The 24,656-nt window shown below is 44.3% G+C and overlaps 1 protein-coding gene across 2 annotated transcripts in view; it reads left to right on the top strand.

Moving 5' to 3' along the window:
* Positions 1-9,404: 9,404 nt before the first annotated feature.
* Positions 9,405-24,656, top strand: part of LOC138368165 (uncharacterized) — a 101,464-nt gene continuing 86,212 nt past the window's right edge. For both annotated transcript variants that reach the window (XM_069330519.1, XM_069330518.1), the window contains exon 1: positions 9,405-9,564. In XM_069330519.1, the coding sequence (XP_069186620.1) occupies positions 9,456-9,564 (109 nt within the window). In that variant the 5' untranslated portion in view covers positions 9,405-9,455. The remainder of the gene's footprint in view (positions 9,565-24,656) is intronic.

The raw sequence follows: 24,656 nt of genomic DNA, 5'->3' as shown, positions 1-24,656 counted from the left end.
GCATATCTATGGAGGTATTCTTGATCTATGTCTCGGTTTCAACGTCTCCCACACCGTGTGCGCCTCGTCAATAGTGCCAGTTATGGCGTCTGATCATCTGGCCATATTAGCCACTGTAAACATTGGCAGCTCTATCCTCCCCGGCGGAGTGTTCAAGCGGAAGAGGCTGGCTGTGCCCATCGATCAACGAGACTATCTTGTTGCTCATGTGTCAGAATGGTACAGTTCATCTGAGCCTTTATCAGTTGAAGATTTTAACAATGGGCTCACAGGTACTATCGAGCAGTTTATAGAATCACTTGATCCATCGTCCAGGCCACGTAACCCAAATTACACTGGTCATAGCACTTATGCTGATTATAATGATTCTAAATTGCATGTACTAAAACGCACTAAGAATTGGACTAGCTTATAGAAGGACCCGCACTGCTGAAATGCTTAAGCTCTTTCAAACGGCTCTGGCAGAGGCCAGGGAACGTATGGTGGAGCTGAGGCAGACAGACTGGGAAACTTTTGTCAGTGGTCTGAGACTGAGAACTCTATCAACATCAGAGGCCCGAGACTGTTCAACACGCTTCCACTACACATAAGGGGCATAACTGGCCGACCCCTCACAGTGTTCAAGAGAGAACTGGATAAGCACCTCCAAAGGATACCTGATCAACCAGGCTGTGACTCATACGTCAAGCTGCGAGCAGCCGCGTCCAACAGCCTGGTTGATCAGTCCGGCAACCAGGAGGCCTGGTCGACGACCGGGCCGCGGGGACGCTAAGCCCCGGAAGCACCTCAAGGTAACCTCAAGGTAGGTCTCAATTCTCACACGGCACTAAGTCGGACATGGAAGGATATCAACAAGATCTAAGGGGAAAATGCTGCAGAAATCGCGCACCCTAATCCTCTGCACAGAGCAAATGAGCTTGTTGATGCTTGGGCCACGACCTCCAGCTTTGACAGTCTTCCTCTACCCACACAGAACGAATTAAATAATAAATATGCTGATAGAGCAAGGCTTCTTGACTTCATGCTTCATCAAGAGGATGACTGTGACATGCTTTTTACTGAGTACGAACTAGACTCTGCTCTACATAAATGCAAAGCTACATCACCCGGGGAGGATGGAGTTACTTACGGCATACTGCGTATGCTTCTGCTAGTTCCAGGGAATCCCTTGCTTCAATTGTATAATATGAGCTATGTAACTGGGGAGCTTCCAAAGTCATGGACCAACAGTCTTATTATTCCCATTCTTAAACCAAACCAGCCGAGTGCTTTTCGCCCAATCTCCCTCACTAGTTGTCTCTGTAAGTGTCTTGAGAGGATGGTTCTCAACCGTCTCCTTTACAGAATTAGTAACATGTTGTCTCCCCAGATATATGGCTTTACGCATGGAAAGAGTGTATATCACTGTATTACCACATTCCTCACCCTGCATACTGATAGGTCATACACCACTTTCCTAGATCTTAAGTCAGCCTTTGACATTGCTAACCCACACGTCATTCTGAGTGAACTTGCTAAAATGAATGTTGGAGGATGGCTTTTACGGTGGATAAGAGGCTATCTATCCAACAGGAAGTCATCTGTACTGTTCCAAGGGCATAGGAGTGTAACGAGAGATTTTGAACTTGGCACTCCACAGGGAGGTGTCCTCAGTCCTACTCTGTTCAATGTGTTAATCAATGCATTTTTAAACTCAATAACTAGGAGCCCAAGCGAACACATCATTAGCTATGCGGAAGATATACTGATCCACACCAATGGGTATACCAACACCCAAACTGTTCTGAACTTTGTATTGCACACATGTCAGGAACTAGGCTTAGTCATCTCAGTAGAGAAAACAAAGATCCTGAACCGACGCCCACCCAGACGGCGTGGGGCCGTTCGCAAAATGCAGTTGCATGATGGCTCTCTGCTCGACTATGTAACCAGATACAATAACCTTGGTCTTGAAGTTCCACTGTACCGCAATGTTGTAGCCAGACTGGGTCGCCAATGTAGAGAGAGGCTCCGTGCTCTCAAGGCTGTGGCAGGCTACCATCCAAGCTATGGTGCAAATGTGAGAATTGTCAAAATGATGTATCTCTCATATATTAGGTCTCTGACTGATTATGCTGCACCCATGCTTGCCCTAGTGCCTGAGAGAATGCTTGGAGGGCTGGAAAAGATGCAAAACGAAGCCATGAGGATTACCCTCGTATGTCCCCGTACAACTAAATTACTAAACATGAGGAAGGAACTGAATATTTCATGTGTAAGTGATCGTATCACTGAAATTAATGCTTTAATTGGTATCAAGATGCTTAGGCTAACCCACCCTAACCCCCTGCACTGAAGCCCTCCAAGCCTTCTTCCTTGAAGATCAGCATCCCTCCAAATGGATTGCCGTAACTGCCAATGTGCTCAGAATGTATAACTTTCATCACCCCTACCAAGGGAGACAACAACAACATTTTCCTGCCCCATGGGAGATCACTCCTTTCCAAATTACTGTCCCCCCTTTCCCACCCAAGAAGCTGATTAAAGAACAGTCCTTGCTTCGACAAGAAGCAAAGTACAATGCCTTAAGCCAAATTGATGCTTTAGTCAGAGAGCGCTCCCTTTCCCAGATTATTTACACTGATGGATCCTTGCATCAGTCCCATGGTGCAGCTGGAAGTGCAGTTGTTGTGACAGGGAGAGATGGTTCCTTCTCCCATGAGTGTGGAGCGCGTCTAAGTAACTGGGCCTCCACTCTTCAAACAGAATTGGTTGCCATAATCCTTGCACTCGAGCGCGTTTATGAATTCAAAGTTGACACGCTAATTGTAAGTGACTCCTTGTCATCCTTGACTGCCCTCAGCTCCCCATAACTGTGACGTGCTTATCTCTAAAGCTAGACACAGATATAATTAAATAATCAATGGTGGAGTCAGAGTCTGTCTCCTGTGGATTCCTTCCCATACTGGTCTCCGAATGCATGATAGAACAGATGAGTTAGCCAAGACTTTTGCTCGTAAAGAGGGAATTGATTACCAACTTGGACTGCCTTTGAGCAGCCTGAGGGCAGCAATATCCCAGGAACATCAACTAAATTTCGGAGACTTGAGGCAAATTGAAATTCATACCAGTTACTCCATCTATCATCATTCTATTATGCAGGAAGAACCGCACGTCTATGGGTCATCCAATAATGTTAGCAGACTTCTAGATGTTACCACTGCTAGGCTTAGGCTCGGCTACAAGTACCTCTGGGAGTTTGTAACATCTGCTGATGTAGATTTGACTAAATGTAAACTCTGTCAGCAGAACTATTCGCATACTTTGCGTCATTATATAATGGAATGTGAAAAATTGCGGAATTTAGAGATAACACCATCAATAGTGTCCAAGAAATGTGTAAGTACTTCATTCATAATGATGTGCTGCCCGAAATTTTAGCGAAGTATCCAAAATTTGCTTACTGTAGGTAATGCATGCACATGACTGTAAAGCTGCCGCCCAGTTGGGTGGGTGTGCAACACATGACTGTAAAGCTGCCGCCCAGTTGGGTGGGTGTGGAGCACATGACTGTAAAGCTGCCGCCCAGTTGGGTGGGTGTGGAGCACATGACTGTAAAGCTGCCGCCCAGTTGGGTGGGTGTGGAGCACATGACTGTAAAGCTGCCGCCCAGTTGGGTGGGTGTGCAGCACATGACTGTAAAGCTGCCGCCCAGTTGGGTGGGTGTGGAGCACATGACTGTAAAGCTGCCGCCCAGTTGGGTGGGTGTGGAGCACATGACTGTAAAGCTGCCGCCCAGTTGGGTGGGTGTGGAGCACATGACTGTAAAGCTGCCGCCCAGTTGGGTGGGTGTGGAGCACATGACTGTAAAGCTGCCGCCCAGTTGGGTGGGTGTGGAGCACATGACTGTAAAGCTGCCGCCCAGTTGGGTGGGTGTGGAGCACATGACTGTAAAGCTGCCGCCCAGTTGGGTGGGTGTGGAGCACATGACTGTAAAGCTGCCGCCCAGTTGGGTGGGTGTGCAACACATGACTGTAAAGCTGCCGCCCAGTTGGGTGGGTGTGGAGCACATGACTGTAAAGCTGCCGCCCAGTTGGGTGGGTGTGGAGCACATGACTGTAAAGCTGCCGCCCAGTTGGGTGGGTGTGGAGCACATGACTGTAAAGCTGCCGCCCAGTTGGGTGGGTGTGGAGCACATGACTGTAAAGCTGCCGCCCAGTTGGGTGGGTGTGGAGCACATGACTGTAAAGCTGCCGCCCAGTTGGGTGGGTGTGGAGCACATGACTGTAAAGCTGCCGCCCAGTTGGGTGGGTGTGGAGCACATGACTGTAAAGCTGCCGCCCAGTTGGGTGGGTGTGGAGCACATGACTGTAAAGCTGCCGCCCAGTTGGGTGGGTGTGGAGCACATGACTGTAAAGCTGCCGCCCAGTTGGGTGGGTGTGGAGCACATGACTGTAAAGCTGCCGCCCAGTTGGGTGGGTGTGCAACACATGACTGTAAAGCTGCCGCCCAGTTGGGTGGGTGTGGAGCACATGACTGTAAAGCTGCCGCCCAGTTGGGTGGGTGTGGAGCACATGACTGTAAAGCTGCCGCCCAGTTGGGTGGGTGTGGAGCACATGACTGTAAAGCTGCCGCCCAGTTGGGTGGGTGTGGAGCACATGACTGTAAAGCTGCCGCCCAGTTGGGTGGGTGTGGAGCACATGACTGTAAAGCTGCCGCCCAGTTGGGTGGGTGTGGAGCACATGACTGTAAAGCTGCCGCCCAGTTGGGTGGGTGTGGAGCACATGACTGTAAAGCTGCCGCCCAGTTGGGTGGGTGTGGAGCACATGACTGTAAAGCTGCCGCCCAGTTGGGTGGGTGTGGAGCACATGACTGTAAAGCTGCCGCCCAGTTGGGTGGGTGTGCAACACATGACTGTAAAGCTGCCGCCCAGTTGGGTGGGTGTGGAGCACATGACTGTAAAGCTGCCGCCCAGTTGGGTGGGTGTGGAGCACATGACTGTAAAGCTGCCGCCCAGTTGGGTGGGTGTGGAGCACATGACTGTAAAGCTGCCGCCCAGTTGGGTGGGTGTGCAACACATGACTGTAAAGCTGCCGCCCAGTTGGGTGGGTGTGGAGCACATGACTGTAAAGCTGCCGCCCAGTTGGGTGGGTGTGGAGCACATGACTGTAAAGCTGCCGCCCAGTTGGGTGGGTGTGGAGCACATGACTGTAAAGCTGCCGCCCAGTTGGGTGGGTGTGGAGCACATGACTGTAAAGCTGCCGCCCAGTTGGGTGGGTGTGGAGCACATGACTGTAAAGCTGCCGCCCAGTTGGGTGGGTGTGCAACACATGACTGTAAAGCTGCCGCCCAGTTGGGTGGGTGTGGAGCACATGACTGTAAAGCTGCCGCCCAGTTGGGTGGGTGTGGAGCACATGACTGTAAAGCTGCCGCCCAGTTGGGTGGGTGTGGAGCACATGACTGTAAAGCTGCCGCCCAGTTGGGTGGGTGTGCAACACATGACTGTAAAGCTGCCGCCCAGTTGGGTGGGTGTGGAGCACATGACTGTAAAGCTGCCGCCCAGTTGGGTGGGTGTGGAGCACATGACTGTAAAGCTGCCGCCCAGTTGGGTGGGTGTGGAGCACATGACTGTAAAGCTGCCGCCCAGTTGGGTGGGTGTGCAACACATGACTGTAAAGCTGCCGCCCAGTTGGGTGGGTGTGGAGCACATGACTGTAAAGCTGCCGCCCAGTTGGGTGGGTGTGGAGCACATGACTGTAAAGCTGCCGCCCAGTTGGGTGGGTGTGGAGCACATGACTGTAAAGCTGCCGCCCAGTTGGGTGGGTGTGGAGCACATGACTGTAAAGCTGCCGCCCAGTTGGGTGGGTGTGTAGCAAGACTAGTAACTTTATTTTTTATAACTTTAACTTTAACATTTTATTTACGTCCTCTTATTACCCAACACAAAGCTGCTATTAGGACAATATGCAACTCTAGCCCCAGACATCACTCGGTACCCTTACTCAAATCTCTGAATATGTTAGATATTAAGTCACTGCACATTCTCTCTTGTGTATTATACATATATAAAACGCTGAACTGTAATGCCAATCCTGACCTCAAAAGCTTCATTGAAGGTTGTAACAGAACCCATGAGCACCACACCAGGAATAAATACAGTTTTGATATTCCTAGAGTACGACTTAATCAAACTAGAAATGCTCTGCAAATCAAGGGGCCCAGAATGTGGAATGACCTTCCCAACCATGTTAAAGACTGTACCTCTCTCAACCAGTTTAAGATAAAAACTAAACACTACCTAATAAATTCCCTGTAACCTACCTCACTCCTCTATTGTCAACCCATGTCTGTAAATTTTTTTTGTTTAATCAACACTGTTTGTCAACCTATTGTATTTGTGCTGCTTTTTCAGTCATGTTCCCCCTTTTTTTTTTTATCTTTATTTGTATTTGTTCTCAACACTTTTTATTCTTTATGCTCAATTAGTATTAAGTTCTAGATATTAATGTTTTTCTTGCCCGAAACGCATTGCGTAATAGTGGCTTTAGGCATTGTATGTACTAGCTCTATCTATATATCAATCCATTAATGTAACATCACTTTTATGTATGTATGTACCTTACCTGAATAAACATATTTATTATTTATTTAACTGTGTGACTCACTATAGATGTAAAGTGCCTCGTATAGTGACTGTTGTGAGCCTCTTGTAATGTCACTTGTGACACCTCTTTTGATGTGTACTCACCTAATTGTACTCACCTAATTGTGCTTGCGGGGGTTGAGCTTTGGCTCTTTGGTCCCGCCTCTCAACTGTCAATCAACTGGTGTACAGATTCCTGAGCCTACTGGGCTCTATCATACCTACATTTGAAACTGTGTATGGAGTCAGCCTCCACCACATCACTTCCTAGTGCATTCCATTTATTAACTACTCTGACACTGAAAAAATTCTTTCTAACGTCTCTGTGGCTCATCTGGGTACTAAGTTTCCACCTGTGTCCCCTTGTTCGTGTCCCACCCGTGCTGAAGAGTTTGTCTTTGTCCACCCTGTCAATTCCCCTGAGAATTTTGTAGGTGGTTATCATGTCTCCCCTTACTCTTCTGTTTTCCAGGGATGTGAGGTTCAGCTCCTTTAGCCTTTCCTCGTAGCTCAATCCTCTCAGTTCCGGGACGAGCCTGGTGGCATACCGCTGAATCTTCTCTAACTTTGTCTTGTGTTTAACTAGGTATGGACTCCAGACTCCAGTATGGACTGTGTGTAATTGTGTGGGTGATTAGATATGTATGTGTATGTATATGTGTATACGTATATATATATATATATATATATATATATATATATATATATATATATATATATATATATATATATATATATATATATATATATGTACATGTATGTATGAGGGTGTGTACATGTGTATACAACATTGATAATTGTGTAACTAGCGTCAAACATTGTTATTTGCTTAGCTAAACGAACTAGAGGGTTCAGTTCCTGAACCGATTATGCAACCCGTTCTCGCAAATTTAATAAGTCAATATTGACTTATTTAATATGTGCATAGGTGACATACTTAACATAATAGTTTCCCTTGAAAAGCTTCATAGAAAACACCGACCTTACCTAACCTACTTAGTATGTTAAGATAAGCATCTTATTGCTTCGTAATTACAATTATTACCTAATCTATACCTATAATAGGTTAAGTAACAATTGTAATTACGAAGCTATAAGATGCTTATTTTAACATACTAAGTAGGTTAGGTAAGGTCGGTGTTTTCTATGAAGCTTTTCAAGGGAAACTATTATGTTTAGTATGTCACCTATGCACGCAACTAATAAGTCAATATTGACTTATTAAATTTGCGAGAACGGGATTATGTGCCTCTGTAATCCTTTACACCACCGCCCACGGGATGGGTATGGGGTGCATAATAAAGAAAGAAATTGAATTTCAGCGCAATTTATACTTTAAGCTTAATTATTATTAAGTTTTAGTCTAAGTGTTTTTTTCCCACCTCACCTTGCCCGAAACGCTATGCGTACTACAATACAATACAATACAATACAATTTTATTTAGGTAAGGTACATACATACAATAAATATTTACAAGGATTGTTTAACTTATAGGTAGAGCTAGTACATACAATGCCTAAAGCCACTATTACGCAAAGCGTTTCGGGCATGATAAACTTAAATGACAAGCTTAATACTAATTGAGCATAATGAGTAGAATGAAAACAAGAAATGAAAACATAGATGAAAAAGCAGCACAAATACAATTATGTCGACAAACAGCGCTCTTTAAAGAAAAAAACAGACATTGGTTGACAATAGAAGGGTAAGGTAGGTTACAGGGAATTTATTAGGTATAGCTTCGCTTTTAACTTAAGTGGCACTTAAGTGGCACTTAACTTAACTAGTGGCAAACAGAATGTTTGTACTGTAACTCTGCAACTATGTATGTACTTTTCCTAAATAAATTATTATTATTATTATTATTATTATTATTATTATTATTATTATTATTATTATTATTATTATTATTATTATTATTATTATTACTAGCAAAATCTGGATATAGCCCAAGGATATCTTCCGGTATTCCTAAGTGTATGAAGCAATTACAGAACTCAAAGCACCTCATATCATTTCGTAGGAAATGTAGATGTTTATCTCTCAGAATGTTTGGTAATATGTTTATTGTTTGTGATGTGTATATATATGTATGTATTAACACGATGTACTGAACGGGGTGAGAATTAACACGATGTACTGAACGGGGTTTACAGTCTCCGTGGTGTAGTGGTAAGACACTCGCCTGGCGTTCCGCGAGCGCTATGTCATGGGTTCGTATCCTGGCCGGGGAGGATTTACTGGGCGCAATTCCTTAACTGTAGCCTCTGTTTAACGCAACAGTAAAATGTGTACTTGGATGAAAAAACGATTCTTCGCGGCAGGGGATCGTATTCCAGGGACCTGCCCGATACGCTACGCGTACTAGTGGCTGTACAAGAATGTAACAACTCTTGTATATATCTCAAAAAAGAATAGCTTGAGCTACCTCATCCCTTTGTGTGTATTTTACCTCAATAAACTTATTTCAGTATCATATCATTTGGTCTGAAGTCAATGATAACAAGGTAATCACAGATGTAGTGTTGGGGAGTATGTACAGCTCTTGTTCACATACTTTACAATTTAAATGTTCACCATTGAATTAATTTTATAAAAATGTTTATAGGTTCGTATTTTACACATATACACTACTGATTTAATTTTTACCATATATATGTAAATATTTGCATATCATTATTATAGAAAGATTGTACATAATATAAAATGGCGCATAACATTCATAAAAGTGTGATATGAAGATATTTATTGGTGTTATTTAAATATAAATTCATTAGGCTGGAGCCCCCACGGTGGAGTGGTGGTGTTGTGGTCTGGTCGAGGTATGGTGTTATGAACCTTAATTGTCCGCCTCTCCACACCTCAATCATGTCTAGAAGGAAAGAATCCAAGATGGAAAGGATTCGGGCCGAAGAAGACGAACTTGACAGGAGGTTACAAGGTAGAAGTATAGCGTGGCATGCTGACATAATTGAGAAAAGTTGAAGGAGCCGCTAGGGAAGTGCTGGAGGCGGAAGGGTCGCACTTAGTCATCAGGGGAGGTGATGGGCGCTCTCTCGCCTCCACACTACGCTATGCTCACCTTCGTGACCCAAATTGTATGGGGTCAATTATTTTAAGACAGTTCCCAAATGTACTGATGACTGGTGTGTTAACATGAAGGATGCCAGCAACATACAGGCGACCATACCATGTTGGGAGTAAAGTATGGGGGAGGGGGTATGGTCCTCTCCCACACCACACAGTAGTATGAGAGACAGCCAGAGAGACAGCCAGAGAGACAGCCAGAGAGACACAGCCAGAGAGAGACAGAGAGACAGAGAGAGAGACAGAGAGACAGACAGACAGACAGACAGACAGACAGACAGACAGACAGACACAGAGACCAACCTCTGATCTCTCGATTAGGTCTGGTAGGTGGAATAATTATCAGACAGGTATACTCGTTCTTCAGACTACCTGGGGTCATAAAAATCTACAGTGGTACCTTGAATTACGAATTTAATCCTTTCCGGCGCCGTGCTCATCTTTCAAAAATAATTTTCTCATTTAATGTATTGGAAATAGAAATAATCTGTTCCACCACCGAAAACATCCATATGATATTCAAATTTTTAAATAATCGAGCCTCCTACCTGACATACACTGAACCAACCGTTTTAATATTTGTCCGTTTTTCAAATTTGTTCATTTTTTTGTTCATTTTTTTTATAGCTAAAGGTTCGTTCTGTGTCAGGTAGGCTACTGTGTTTCTTTAAAAAAAAAAAAATTGAACAAATTTGAAAAACGGACAAATGCCATGAAGGTTCGTTCAGTGTTTGTCAGGCAGGATGCTCCATTATGACAATCTTTCTTTGTTTAAAATGTGTTCCACTTGTTTTGTGTTTTTCATTTATTTATTAACACTTTCGCGCTCTCTGCGTTCAAAAAAAAATCATACCCTAGATGCTTTCGGCGGTTCGCGCGCCTATGCGGTAAGACCGAAAAAGTGTACACTCTTTTGACTGTCCTGACAATAATTGAAGGCGCACGTATTTAAATTTGGTATCACTGTGTTCGCAATAAAATTGTCTATAAGAACATCCCTATAAAATGCCGCCAAAGCATAAGGACTATCAACACCAAATAAAAAACTATTCAGATCACTCGCCGAGAGCGCCAAATAGCAACAAAATGTTTCCACTCTCCTAATGGTTGCGAAGCCTACAGTTGTCCTACATCGCTAATTGTGGTATCATTGGAATCACAATAAAATTCTCTACACGGACATATGCATATAAATATAGATTCAATGTCGTAGCCCACCTAAAACAGTGTGGGAAGTGGCCGAAGTGTTACCCATGGCGGCATATCGGCGAAACTCGCTTTGAAAAGTGTATATTCAATTCATTGTCCTGACATTATTTTTCGATGTATGTATTTCATTTTTGTTCCAATGTGTTCGCAATAGAATGTTCTATAAGAACATAAGTATTAAAGATCAAATAAGGATGCGTTCGACCGGCAACATATATAAAAACTACGTCGATTATACTCGTCGTGTCAATAATACAATTGTTTTACCACGATGATTCACTGCCACAACGTTCTCTTTAATAAGCTGTTCGGCTTTTAGAGAAAATGTAAATTTCATGGCAAACATTTGTAAACTATTCCCAAGTTGATCGGATAATAAATGGATTTTATACAAATATTTTTTCTCGTGACTCTTGAGCGCCGCACGCCAGCGTGATAAGTAGAAATATTGGTGACGACACTGTTGTCACCAATTAGCGAAAGTGTTAATAATGGAGCAGCTTACCTGAATCTTTCTTTGCTGATTCGCAGTACCCTGCATGGGCTTCCCTTAGCATGTAACCATGCCTAAGGGCTCTGGAAAACCTCACGGGGGCTCCGTAGTCCTATGGATGTGACCCCTGAGTCCCCCCTCATGTCTTGTGAGTTTGCAGGTTGATCTTTCCCCTTGTCTCAGGGTGACACTCACCGGTTGTGCCTACGCCTTGCTGCCTGTTGGGTCGTAGTTTTTGACTCGGAGTCGTGCGGCAGTTGTTGTCAGTTGTTTTGACCCGGAGTCGTGCGGCAGTTGTTGTACGTGCTCTTGTTCACCCAGGCCACTGGTCATAAGTGGATACCTGGTTGATACCTGGTTGATGGGGTTCTGGGAGTTCTTCTACTCCCCAAGCCCAGCCCGAGGCCAGGCTCGACTTGTGAGAGTCTGGTCCACCAGGCTGTTGCTTGGAGCGGCCCGCAGGGCCACATACCCACCACAGCCCGGCTGATCCGGAACTTCTCTTAGAAAACCGTCCAGTTTTCTCTTGAAGATTCTATGGTTGTTTCAGCAATATTTCTTGTAGTCGCTGGTAGGATGTTGAACAGCTGCGGACCTCTGATGTTTATACAGTGCTCTCTGATTGTGCCTATGGCACCTCTGCTTTTCACTGGTTCAATCTTGCATTTTCTTCCATATTGTTCACTCCAGTATGTTGTTATTTTACTGTGTAGATTTGGGACCTGACCCTCCAGTATTTTCCATGTGTAATTAATTACCTAAGTGTAATTACCTAAGTGTAGTTACAGGATGAGAGCTACGCTCGTGGTGTCCCGTCTTCCCAGCACTCTTTGTCATATAACGCTTTGAAACTACTGACGGTCTTGGCCTCCACCACCTTCTCACTTAACTTGTTCCAACCGTCTACCACTCTATTTGCGAAGGTGAATTTTCTTATATTTCTTCGGCAACTGTGTTTAGCTAGTTTAAATCTATGGCCTCTTGTTCTTGAAGTTCCAGGTCTCAGGAAGTCTTCCCTGTCGATTTTATCAATTCCTGTTACTATTTTGTACGTAGTGATCATATCACCTCTTTTTCTTCTGTCTTCTAGTTTTGGCATATTTAATGCTTCTAACCTCTCCTCGTAGCTCTTGCCCTTCAGTTCTGGGAGCCACTTAGTAGCATGTCTTTGCACCTTTTCCAGTTTGTTGATGTGCTTCTTAAGATATGGGCACCACACAACAGCTGCATATTCTAGCTTTGGCCTAACAAAAGTCATGAACAATTTCTTTAGTATATCGCCATCCATGTATTTAAATGCAATTCTGAAGTTAGAAAGCATTGCATAGGCTCCTTGCACAATATTCTTAATGTGGTCCTCAGGTGATAGTTTTCTATCTAGAACCACTCCTAGATCTCTTTCTTTATCAGAATTCTTTAAAGATTTCTCACATAATATATAGGTTGTGTGGGGTCTATGTTCTCCTATTCCACATTCCATAACATGACATTTATTAACATTAAATTCCATTTGCCAAGTGGTGCTCCATATACTTATTTTGTCCAGGTCTTCTTGAAGGGCATGACAATCATCTAAATTTCTTATCCTTCCTATTATCTTAGCATCATCAGCAAACATGTTCATATAATTCTGTATACCAACTGGTAGATCATTTATGTACACAATAAACATCACTGGTGCAAGAACTGAACCCTGTGGTACTCCACTTGTGACATTTCTCCATTCCGATACATTGCCTCTGATTACTGCCCTCATTTTTCTATCAGTCAGAAAATTTTTCATCCATGATAGAAGCTTACCTGTCACCCCTCCAATATTTTCCAGTTTCCAGAACAACCTCTTATGTGGAACTCTGTCGAAAGCCTTTTTTAGGTCCAGATAGATGCAGTCAACCCAGCCATCTCTTTCCTGTAATATCTCTGTGGCCCGATCATAGAAACTGAGTAAATTCGATACACAGGATCTTCCTGATCGAAAACCATACTGTCTGTCTGATATTATATCATTTCTCTCCAGGTGTTCTACCCATTTAGTTTTGATTAGCTTTTCCAATACTTTCACTATTACACTTGTCAATGATACAGGTCTATAATTGAGGGGGTCTTCCCTGCTGCCACTTTTGTAGATTGGAACTATGTTAGCCTGTTTCCACACGTCTGCTACGATTCCTGTACACAGGGATGCCTGAAAGATCAGGTGAAGTGGAATGCTGAGCTCAGATGCACATTCTCTCAGAACCCATGGTGAAACGCCATCTGGGCCAGCTGCTTTGTTCCTCCCGAGCTCCTTTAGCATATTTTCCACTTCATCTCTAGACACCTCTATCCGCTCTATGTTGTTCTCTGGAATTCTTATTGTGTCTGGTTCTCTGAAGATTTCATTTTGTACAAACACACTTTGGAACTTTTCATTTAATGTTTCACACATTTCATTTTCATTTTCCGTGAATCTGTTTCCCATTTCCAACCTCTGGATATTATCCTTTACCTGCAATTTGTTGTTTATGAATTTGTAGAATAGGCCCGGTTCTGTTTTACATTTATCTGCTATCCCTTTTTCAAAATTTCTTTCTGCCTCTCTCCTTACTGCTGTATAATTGTTTCTCGCATCTTTGTATCGCTGGTATGTTTGGGGGTTTGGCCTCTTCCTATACTGATTCCATTTTTGTGTCTTTTGGTCTCTTGCCCTCTCACAATTTCTGTCGAACCAATCCTGTTTTCTGGTCCTGCATCTCTGTTTTGGTATAAATTTTTTTGTGCCTTTATCATATATTTCACAAAACTTGCCATACATCTCATTCACTTCCTTGCGTAGCATCAAGTCTGTCCAATTATACTCACTAAAAAAATTTCTAAGGTCACCATAATGTCCTCTCCTGAAGTCTGGTTTTTCAACTGCTTCAACCTCCTTATTTTCTTCCAGCTTATAACGCATTGCATACTTTATTCCCAAAAAGACATGGTCACTTTTACCCATTCAGGAAGGTACTGAATGTCAAATATCTCTTCCTCCTTCCTGGTAAATATCAAATCTAGCATGGAGGGAACGTCCCCTTCCCTCATCCTCGTAGCTTGTTTAACATGTTGATACAAGAATGTTTCCAGGATGAGGTCTACAAATTTACAGGTCCAAAAATCTTCTGTTTTAGCTTCATATGCTTCCCAGTCTATGGATTTCAAGTTGAAGTCACCGACTATCAACAGTCGTGATCTATCGTTATCCGCTCTCGCTATAATCTCTCTCATTATTGTTATAAGACCTTCACGTTTACTATCTAGCTCCTCCTTTGACCATGTGCTGCTTGTTTATCTCGTCTATGCGTGCCGTATATGTTCTCTGTATTCCCTTTATTTCAGCAATCTCTCCTGCTCTGAAGGGGGAAGTGAGTACTGAGCAGTACTCGAGACGGGACAACACAAGTGATTTGAAGAGTACATGTACAACCATTGTGATGGGATCCCTGGATTTGAAAGTTCTCGTAATCCATCCAATCATTTTTCTGGCTGACTCGATATTTGCTTGGTTATGCTCCCTAAACGTTAGATCGTCGGACATCATTATTCCCAAATCCTTGACATGCTGTTTTTCTACTATGGGAAGATTCGATTGTGTTTTGTACCCTGTATTATGTTTCAGATCCTCCTTTTTGCCGTACCTGAGTACCTGAAATTTATCACTGTTAAACATCATGTTATTTTCTGCTGCCCAATCGAAAACTTTGTTGACATCTGCTTGTAGTTTTTCAATGTCTTCAGCAGAGGTAATTTTCATGCTGATTTTTGTGTCATCTGCAAAGGACGACACGAAGCTGTGACGTGTATTTTTGTCTATTCAGTATCAGATATGAGAATAAGGAATAGCAGCGGTGCAAACCGCTGGGAGCCGGTCGGCCGAGCGGACAGCACACTGGACTTGTGATCCTGTGGTCCTGGGTTCGATCCCAGGCGCCGGCGAGAAACAATGGGCAGAGTTTCTTTCACCCTAAGCCCCTGTTACCTAGCAGTAAAATAGGTACCTGGGTGTTAGTCAGCTGTCACGGGCTGCTTCCTGGGGGTGGAGGCCTGGTCGAGGACCGGGCCGCGGGGACACTAAAGCCCCGAAATCATCTCAAGATAACCTCAAGATAACCTCAAGGACTGTACCTTGAGGTACAGAGCTTTTAACATCGCTTGGACTCGATTTTATCTGATTGACTGTTACTCTTTGTGTTCTGTTCGGCTGGAAATTGAGTATCCAGCGTCCTACTTTTCCAGTTATTCCCATTGACCTCATTTTGTGAGCTATCACCCCATGGTCACATTTGTCGAATGCCTTTGCAAAGTCTGTGTATACAACATCTGCATTTTGCTTTTCTTCTAGGGCTTCTGTGATTTTGTCATAATGGTTGAGTAACTGTGACAGACAGGATCTTCCCGCTCTAAATCCATGTTGTCCTGGATTGTGCAATTCATTGTTTTCCATAAAACTAGAAATTTGATTCCTAATCACTCTTTCAAACACTTTTATTATGTGTGATGTTAGTGCAACTGGCCTATAATTTTTTGCCAAGGCAAAAGCCTTGTGCAACGGAGCTATATCTGCAGATTTAAGTGCTGCTGGTATCTCCCCTGTATCCAGGCTCTTTCTCCATATTACGCTGAGTGCTCTCGCTACTGGTACTTTACATTTCTTTATGAATATTGAATTCCATGAGTCAGGCCCAGGAGCTGAGCGCATAGGCATATTGTCAATTTCTCTTTCAAAGTCTTCCGAGTTTGTGGTAATATCCGTTATATTATCTGCAGCTTGAATGTCATTCACAAAGAAGCTGTCTGGGTCATCAACTTTCATGTTGTTTATTGGTGTGCTAAACATAGCCTCATACTGGCTTCTTAGAATTTCACTAATCTCTTTGTTGTCCTCTGTGTACGTACCGTCATTTGTAATTAACAGTCCAATACTGGTCGAGGTTTTGGATTTTGATTTTGCGTATGTGAAAAAATATTTCGGATTTTTCCTTATCTCTTGTATAGCTTTCTGTTCCAATTCCATTTCCTCAGACTCATATGATCGCTTCAACGTTTGTTCTATTTCTTTGATCTTCCTGCTTAGGCTTGTTTTCCTTGCTTGTGATAGTTGTGTCTGCCGAAGCATTTCCGTTATTTTTTTCCTTCTCCTGTACAGTCGTCTGTGTTCTCTTTCTAGAGTGGTCCTCTTTCTGCCCCTCCTCACAGGCACGTGCTTCAAGCAGACCTTGTAAGCTTCAGCTGTCAGTTCAGCTATTCCTTGTGTGGTAGTTTTGTCGCTTAAGACCGTCTCCCATTGAATGGTTGCAAGGTCTACATTTATTTTTTCCCAGTCAATCCTCTTATTGTTGAAATTAAATTGATTGAATATTCCTTCTCGCTTGTTGGGGTCTTTTAGACCTACTACCGTTATTTATGCTAGTTCGCACTTCAATGAGCTTATGGTCTGAGTATGAAGTATCTGAGATTGTGATGTCTCTGATTAGTTCATCATTGTTTGTGAATAACAAGTCTAGTGTGTTTTCGTTCCTAGTTGGTTCTGTAATCTGTTGATTGTGACAAATTTTCGCTCAATCTCAAAATGCAGGCGGATGCAGGCGGCTGTGGCGTTGCATGCTAGGTTTAGGTTGCTGCAACGCTCTTGGTTGGTTGCAGCCCCGGATGCCCTGAGGCTGCTCTGTTTTGATTGTTGAGGTCCGAACTTGGGGGGTGGGGGTAGCTTCGGCTCTGGTTTCTTCCGCTTCTCCTAGTCCTTCCCATTCTGTTATGCATTCTTCCTTCCCTTGCTTCCGGCTCCGAACCGCAGGCGGGTTTCGGGGTTGAAGCAAGGTCTGGTTGGGTTGAGACTCGGGCGGTCTCGGGAGTTTTCCTTTTCCGGGGTGGCGGCGGAGGCATTTGAGCCTCCGCATTTGAGCTTCCAGTCCACCACTCCTGCCCTACTGGTTCCTTTTCTTCGGACGAGTTGCTGGTATTCCGGTCCTGACTCCGGTTTTTCTTTGTTTCTTTTCCGGAACGTGTGTTTTTGTTTTCCTGCAATTCACGTCTTGCGTAGTTCTCCTCATGTATACCTCGGGGACATGTGCGTTGTTCTTCCCTGCTGAGGCTGGTTGTGCTGCTCCTTTGGGTTGTGGGATCGCTGTTTTTCGCTTTGCGCCTCGTGCTTTCGTTCGTGGTGCTCATTTTCCTCGTTGGCCTCTGTCTGGGTCCTGGCTCCTTGGTGTTTGGACTTGTTGATCCTTCAGGGGTCCTGGGGGTGGGGTTCCTCCTGGGCGGGGCGTTTCTGCTCACCTGGGTTGGTTTCTTTTCGGCTCACTGAGGTTAGGTTCCTGGTTTCCCTGGCGGCCGTTCCTTTTGGTTTTTGCCTACCCTGGCACGATCTGCTGCTTTCCTGTGGGTCTTCCTGCGGCTCTGCTTCTATTTGCGGATCGGTCCATGGTTCGTTCTTCCCCTTGAGTCTTCGCATCTTGAGTTTTTGTCTCATTTCTCGTCGCTTGTGTGGGCACTGGTGGCATCGTTGTTGGTCTCCCGCCTGCATGCTTCGTCTCGGTGGCGGTGTGTAGTTTGCCTGGCAGTCCTTCCGGTTATCCTATCACTGCAAAAGGTCCTTTGGTCTCTGATAGGGTTGGCTTGTCTTCCCTTCGGGGTTGTTCCGGGATCGTCGTCTGAGACCGTGTCCTGTCGCCTAGTCTTGGGTGGCACTGGTGGTGCCGCTTCAGCTTGCATTCGGTGCTTCTGTTCCTTCTGCTCCATTCCGCTTGCTGTCTTGGGCATTGCTTCACCTCCAGCCTGCTCTTGTGTTTCCTGTAATGTCCTGGTCATTGGCCTGGGTGGTCTCTTTCCTTTCTTCTCCTCGTTTTGGTCCTTGGGTTGCTGCTTGGTTGGTCAGGCTGGGGTGCTTCCTTTGTTGTTCGGTTGCAATTTTTCGCTGTTCTCTGCATGTTTTGGCCTCTGGGGTCATGGACACATTTTGGTTTGACTGGGTTCCCTTCCCTCCCTCATTCCTGTTCTGGGGTTCAGGTCTGCAGGGTCTTTGTTTCGTCTGTACTCTTGTTTTTATGTTGGGGCGCCTGGTGTCCGCCTCCCGGATCCTTCCCTATTTTCCTTATCTGTGGTGAGGTAGCTCTGGGGAGCCGAAGGGGCTCCCCCCAGAAAACCAGTGTTAAATATAATGAAACGCCATTTTCTGGGTGAGTCCCAGAGGCTCTCCGGCATCCCTCCCTCCCTCCGGTCGGTGGTGTTTTTCGCGTATTTTGACATCCAGCCTAAGAACTGCCGGTTGGATCGCCGGCGTGGATGATCTGGGGTTCCCCATCCCCCTGCTGGGGAGGGGTGGGATTGTGCAGACGGCGGTGTGGTGTCGTGATGACGTCATGCTAGTTTGATAATTTTGTTTGGGGAGTTCTGTCCACTCGTTCGGTTTTCGGTAGCAATATTTTCACCAGAATAGGGGTTTGTTTTGGGGCGCCTACCTTTTTGGGTGCCTGTCCCGGTCAATGACAGACATAGAATGCTCCCAGCCATGGGAGGTTTCTATAGGCCAATGCACCTCGTGCCTCTCTGAGGGGGCCAGGTTCTGGCTCGTGGTCCCCGGTAGGCAAGAACTCCATGCACTTTGACTGATGCCAGAAAGTTATACATATCCATTCACCCTGGATAGCTCCGGGGAGCCTCTGGAACTCGCCCAGAAAATGGCGTTTCATTACATTCAATGCTGTTTTTTTTAAGAAACATAGAGCAGCCTACCTGACAAACACCGATCAAACCTTTTTGACATTTGTTCTTTTTTCACATTTTTATTTTTTTTTATTCTACAAAAAAAGTCAATGCTTTGCAACATCACAGCAGTCACCCCTTTACATCCCAGCAGTCACTCCTTTACATCCCAGCAGTCACCCCTTTACATCCCAGCATCATTAGCATCTTTAAACAAAACAAAAAAAAAGTTATTTGTATCGTCGGAGGCGTTCGTGAATGTGCGAGAAGCAGCGGGAACGCACCATGTGGTTTTCTCTTTAACCCTCAAACCGTTAGGGGCCCAAATGGATTTAACACCCACAGGCACAACAACAAAAAATTCCCCAAAATTCTTTCATCTTATAGAAGTGTTCATTTTTGTTCCCTGATCACGGAAATAATAACAAAAAAATCGTAGGTGGCATATTTTAGCCGCAATAGGGTAGAGAAGTGTGGCAAAAAGGGACGTTGACAGAGCCTTCGCCAGACGAGGTCTACTCTGCTCGAGCTGTCAGGGGGCAGTTGCCACAAATATATTATTACCTAATTATTTCAATGTCTCTGATTTTTTCTTAGTTTTTTTGCAGTAATATTATTCAATACAGTGAATTGTGATATATTTATATAATAAAATGTGTGAACCATCGCTGTACTCAAAATTATGGTGTGCATATTAGTGATTCAATTATTATGTTCATAAAACAATAAACAAATAGTTTTGCTGTTGTTACACTATATACACAAGTTATATATAAGTATTTGCAAGTTTTGTTCACCATAACAAACCACTAAGTTGGTATTGTGAGTCAAAAGGCAACAAGGAGTGACCGCCACACACCAGCCAGCCACTCGCTGCCACTCCCTCCCTCAACAACACCTCACTCGCCCTCATTCTCCTCCCACAATACTGTTTTTGCATTTATTTACTATACACAGATGTTATATATAAGTATTTACACGTTTTGTTCACCATAACTGTACATATAAGCTTGTATGGTGAGTAAAGACACAAAGACGTAGCTACTCACACAGTCAGCTCGTGGTGGCCGCCCTCAAGGCCAGATGCACTAATATTTCTCCTCCAACAATATTGTTTGTGGTGTTATTATGCTATATACACACATTATATATAAGTATCTACCTGTTTTATTCACCATACCTGTACAAATAAGCTGGTATGGTGCCCAAAGACCATAGTGGCCACCAGTAAACAACATGATAAGTCGTGCAGATGATGCACCTCACTCACCAAAATGGCTGCTCCCAACCTACTCCTATTGCTGTTATCACACTATACACACGTTATATACAAGTATCTACATTTGTGTTCACCATAGCGAACCACTAAGCTGGTATGGTGAGTGCAGTCAATAAAAGGTGGCCACACACAGTCAGAAGACGACACCGCCACCCTCCCTCCCACAGCCTTACTCCTCCCTCCATGGAGCACAGCGCTAAATATCACCACAATCCTGCTATTATCAGAATCCTGGTCAGTTTTATCAGTAAAGGGTCTTCTATAATACTATCATCGTTTACTAATAGCATGATCATATATATTATGGTATTTGTAGGCAATGCTGTGGTCAAAAGCTGAACAGCAGTGCTGTAAGCTCGTGCTGTGTGCGCCAGCCTTGGTGGCTTGCTCAATACTGACCTCTCACACCCAACAATATTGGCCTGGATTTTTTTTCTCGGTGGCATCTGGCAACTATCGGTTGTGGCTGCACTATAGCTGCCCCAATCCCAGGCGGGGCGTTTAAATTATAGCGCTAAACACGAAATCGTATATATATGACATGCGCGGTTTCGGTTTCGCCACGGAAAGCATATATATATGATTTGCGTGGTTTAAAGGTTAATCGAACGAGCGCTCGTCAATCGAGACAAATTATTGGCGATCAGTGTGCTCGTTATTCAAAATGCTCGTAAATCGAGGCACTCATCACTCGAGGTTCCACTGTATGTGTATATATTCACCTAGTTGTTCTTATGGGGGTTGAGCTCTGCTCTTTCGGCCCGCCTCTCGACTGTCAATCAACTGTTTCTACTACTACTATTTTTTTCCACACCACACACACACACTCCAGGAAGCAGCCTGTGACAGCTGACTAACTCCCAGGTACCTATTTACTGCTAGGTAACAGGGCCATATGTTACGGCCCTATGGGTCGCAACTGGGTTCTTCTCTGATGTTATTAGAGTTTGGGTATCCGGCCCCAAGTTAGTAGTGGCTTTCAAGGGGTGTGTTCCGTAACGCAAGTAAATTAAAGGGGAAGGGATACAAATGCACTAATTTAAATATATTATTTCACCACCACCATAAATAAATATATCACAGTCACACGGGGGGTATAAATACACAATGTACAGAATTTTCTTCCTCTGAAGACACAGGATGCTCCATGGTGCTCACGATGAGTAGCCCTGGTTCTCTTCGTCGTGGCCCACGATGAATCTTCTGATTCTTTCGGCGAATCTACCCCGGCCACAGGCCAGCCAAATCACAGTCCCACTGGGTGTACCGTCGTGGAGGCCTTCAACCACAAATCCAGCCTGTAGCTGGCAGGTTCCAATCAGCTCCGCTGTATAGGCCACTCCACGACTGATACTAGGGTTGCGAGCCCTAGGCAGGAGCCTCGTGTGATTCCGCTGATCACTCTCCTCTCTCAACACCCCAGTGGCTAGTCTTCTCCACCAGCCAGCCCCGGGTACGACGATTCCTGGTACTGCCACGTCACAGGCAGGCTAACACTCAATAGTGTTCGTCCGGGGGTGACTCACAACTTCCACAGCAAATACATGGAGAGACTATGGCTGCCTTGGGTAGACTGCCCATCGTCCAATCCAGCAGTCCCAGGTCGACTCTGTAATCAGACACGTCATCGGTACTAGGGACACCCTAGGGCACTTCACTTACAGGCTTAGACACAAACGCCCACCTATCCACTCCATAGATGGCGTTGCTGTCTTAGCGCCACCTCACCAGAGGTCAGCAGCGGCTATGTTATGAGCTGATCAAGACGGGAATCCAGCCCCTGTGGCCGGTATATCACGTCCTCACTAGATGGCGTCGTCCATTTGGAGGGGGTTTCGGGAGCTGACTCACAGATGGCGTTGTCGTCACAGCTCCGTGCTACGACGCTGGACTCTGGTCCGTAACACCATAGGGTGAAAGAAACTCTGCCCATCGTTTCTTGCTGGTGCCCGGGACCACAGGATCACGTGTCCAGCGTTCTGTCCGCTCGGCCAGCCGGCCGGCTATATATGTGTGTAATTACCTAAGTGTAGTTACAGGATGAGAGCTACGCTCGTGGTGTCCCGTCTTCCCAACACTCTTTGTCATGTAACGCTTTGAAACTACTAATGGTCTTTGCCTCCACCACCACTTAACCTAACTTGTTCCAACCGTCTACCACTCTTTTTGCGAAAGTGAATTTTCTTATATTTCTTCAGCATCTGTGTTTAGCTAGTTTAAATCTATGACCTCTTGTTCTTGAAGTTCCAGGTCTCAGGAAATCTTCCCTATCGATTTTATCAATTCCTGTTACTATTTTGTACGTAGTGATCATATCACCTCTTTTTCTTCTGTCTTCTAGTTTTGGCATATTTAATGCCTCTAACCTCTCCTCATAGCTCTTGCCCTTCAGTTCTGGGAGCCACTTAGTAGCATGTCTTTGCACCTTTTCCAGTTTGTTGATGTGTTTCTTAAGATGTGGGCACCACACAACCACTGCATATTCTAGCTTTGGCCTAACAAAAGTCGTGAACAATTTCTTTAGTATATCGCCATCCATGTATTTAAAAGCAATTCTGAAGTTAGAAAGCGTGGCATAGGCTCCTCGCACAATATTCTTTATGTGGTCCTCAGGTGATAGTTTTCTATCTAGAACCACCCCTAGATCTTTTTCTTTATCAGAATTCTTTAAAGATTTCTCACATAATATATAGGTTGTGTGGGGTCTATGTTCTCCTATTCCACATTCCATAACATGGCATTTATTAACATTAAATTCCATTTGCCAGGTGGTGCTCCATATACTTATTTTGCCCAGGTCATCTTGAAGGGCATGACAATCATCTAAGTTTCTTATCCTTCCTATTATCTTAGCATCATCAGCAAACATGTTCATATAATTTTGTATACTGTACCAACTGGTAGATCATTTATGTAGACAATAAACATCACTGGTGCAAGAACTGAACCCGGTGGTACCCCACTTGTGACATTTCTCCAGTTCGATACATTGCCTCTGATTACTGCCCTCAGTTTTTTATCAGTCAGAAAATTTTTCATCCATGTTAGAAGCTTACCTGTCACCCCTCCAATATTTTCCAGTTTCCAGAACAACCTCTTATGTGGAACTCTGTCAAAAGCCTTTTTTAGGTCCAGATAGATGCAGTCAACCCAACCATCTCTTTCCTGTAAAATCTCTGTGGCTCGATCATAGAAACTGAGTAAATTCGATACACAGGCTCTTCCAGATCGAAAACCATACTGTCTGTCTAATATTATATCATTTCTCTCCAGGTGTTCTACCCATTTAGTTTTGATTAGTTTTTCCAATACTTTCACTATTACACTAGTCAATGATACAGGTCTATAATTGAGGGGGTCTTCCCTGCTGCCACTTTTGTAGATTGGAACTATGTTAGCCTGTTTCCATACGTCTACTACGACTACTGTACACAGGGATGCCTGAAAGATCAGATGAAGTGGAATGCTGAGCTCAGATGCACATTCTCTCAGAACCCATGGTGAGACTTCATCTGGGCCAACTGCTTTATTCTTACTTAGCTCCTTTAGCATATTTTCCACTTCATCTCTAGACACCTCTATGTGCTCTATGTTGTTCTGTGGAATTCTTATTGTGTCTGGTTCTCTGAAGATCTCATTTTGTACAAACACACTTTGGCACTTTTCGTTTAATGTTTCACACATTTTCTTTTCATTTTCCGTGTATCTGTCCCCCATTTTTAACCTCTGAATATTATCCTTTACCTGCAGCTTGCTTTTAATGAATTTATAGAAAAGGCCTGGATCTGATTTACATTTGTCTACTATACCGTTCTCAAAGTCCCTCTCTGCCTCTCTCCTTACTGACGTGTAGTTGTTTCTTGCATCTTTATATCGCTGGTATGTTTGGGGTTTGGCCTCTTTCTATAACTATTCCATGCTTTTGTCTTTTGATCTCTGGCCCTCTCGCAATTTCTGTTCAACCAACCCTGTTTCCCAGGTCTGCATGTCTGTTTTGGTATGAATGTTTGTGTGCCTTTATCATATATTGTGCAAAATATGGCATACATCTCACTTACTTCCTTGCCTAGCAACAAGTCTGTCCAATTATACCCAAGAAAAAAATTTCTAAGATCCCCATAGCATCCTCTCTTGAAATCGAGTTTAACAACTGTTTCACTGTCCCCATTCTCTACTAGATTATATCGCATAGCGTATTTAATGTCCAAGAGGACGTGATCACTCTTTCCCAAGGGAGGAAGGTACT

The sequence above is a fragment of the Procambarus clarkii genome, chromosome 24 (assembly GCF_040958095.1).
Source record: "Procambarus clarkii isolate CNS0578487 chromosome 24, FALCON_Pclarkii_2.0, whole genome shotgun sequence".
Classification (NCBI taxonomy): Eukaryota; Metazoa; Arthropoda; class Malacostraca; order Decapoda; family Cambaridae; genus Procambarus; species Procambarus clarkii.
Note: the sequence above shows the minus strand (reverse complement) of the source record. Positions and strands in the feature narration are given on the sequence as shown.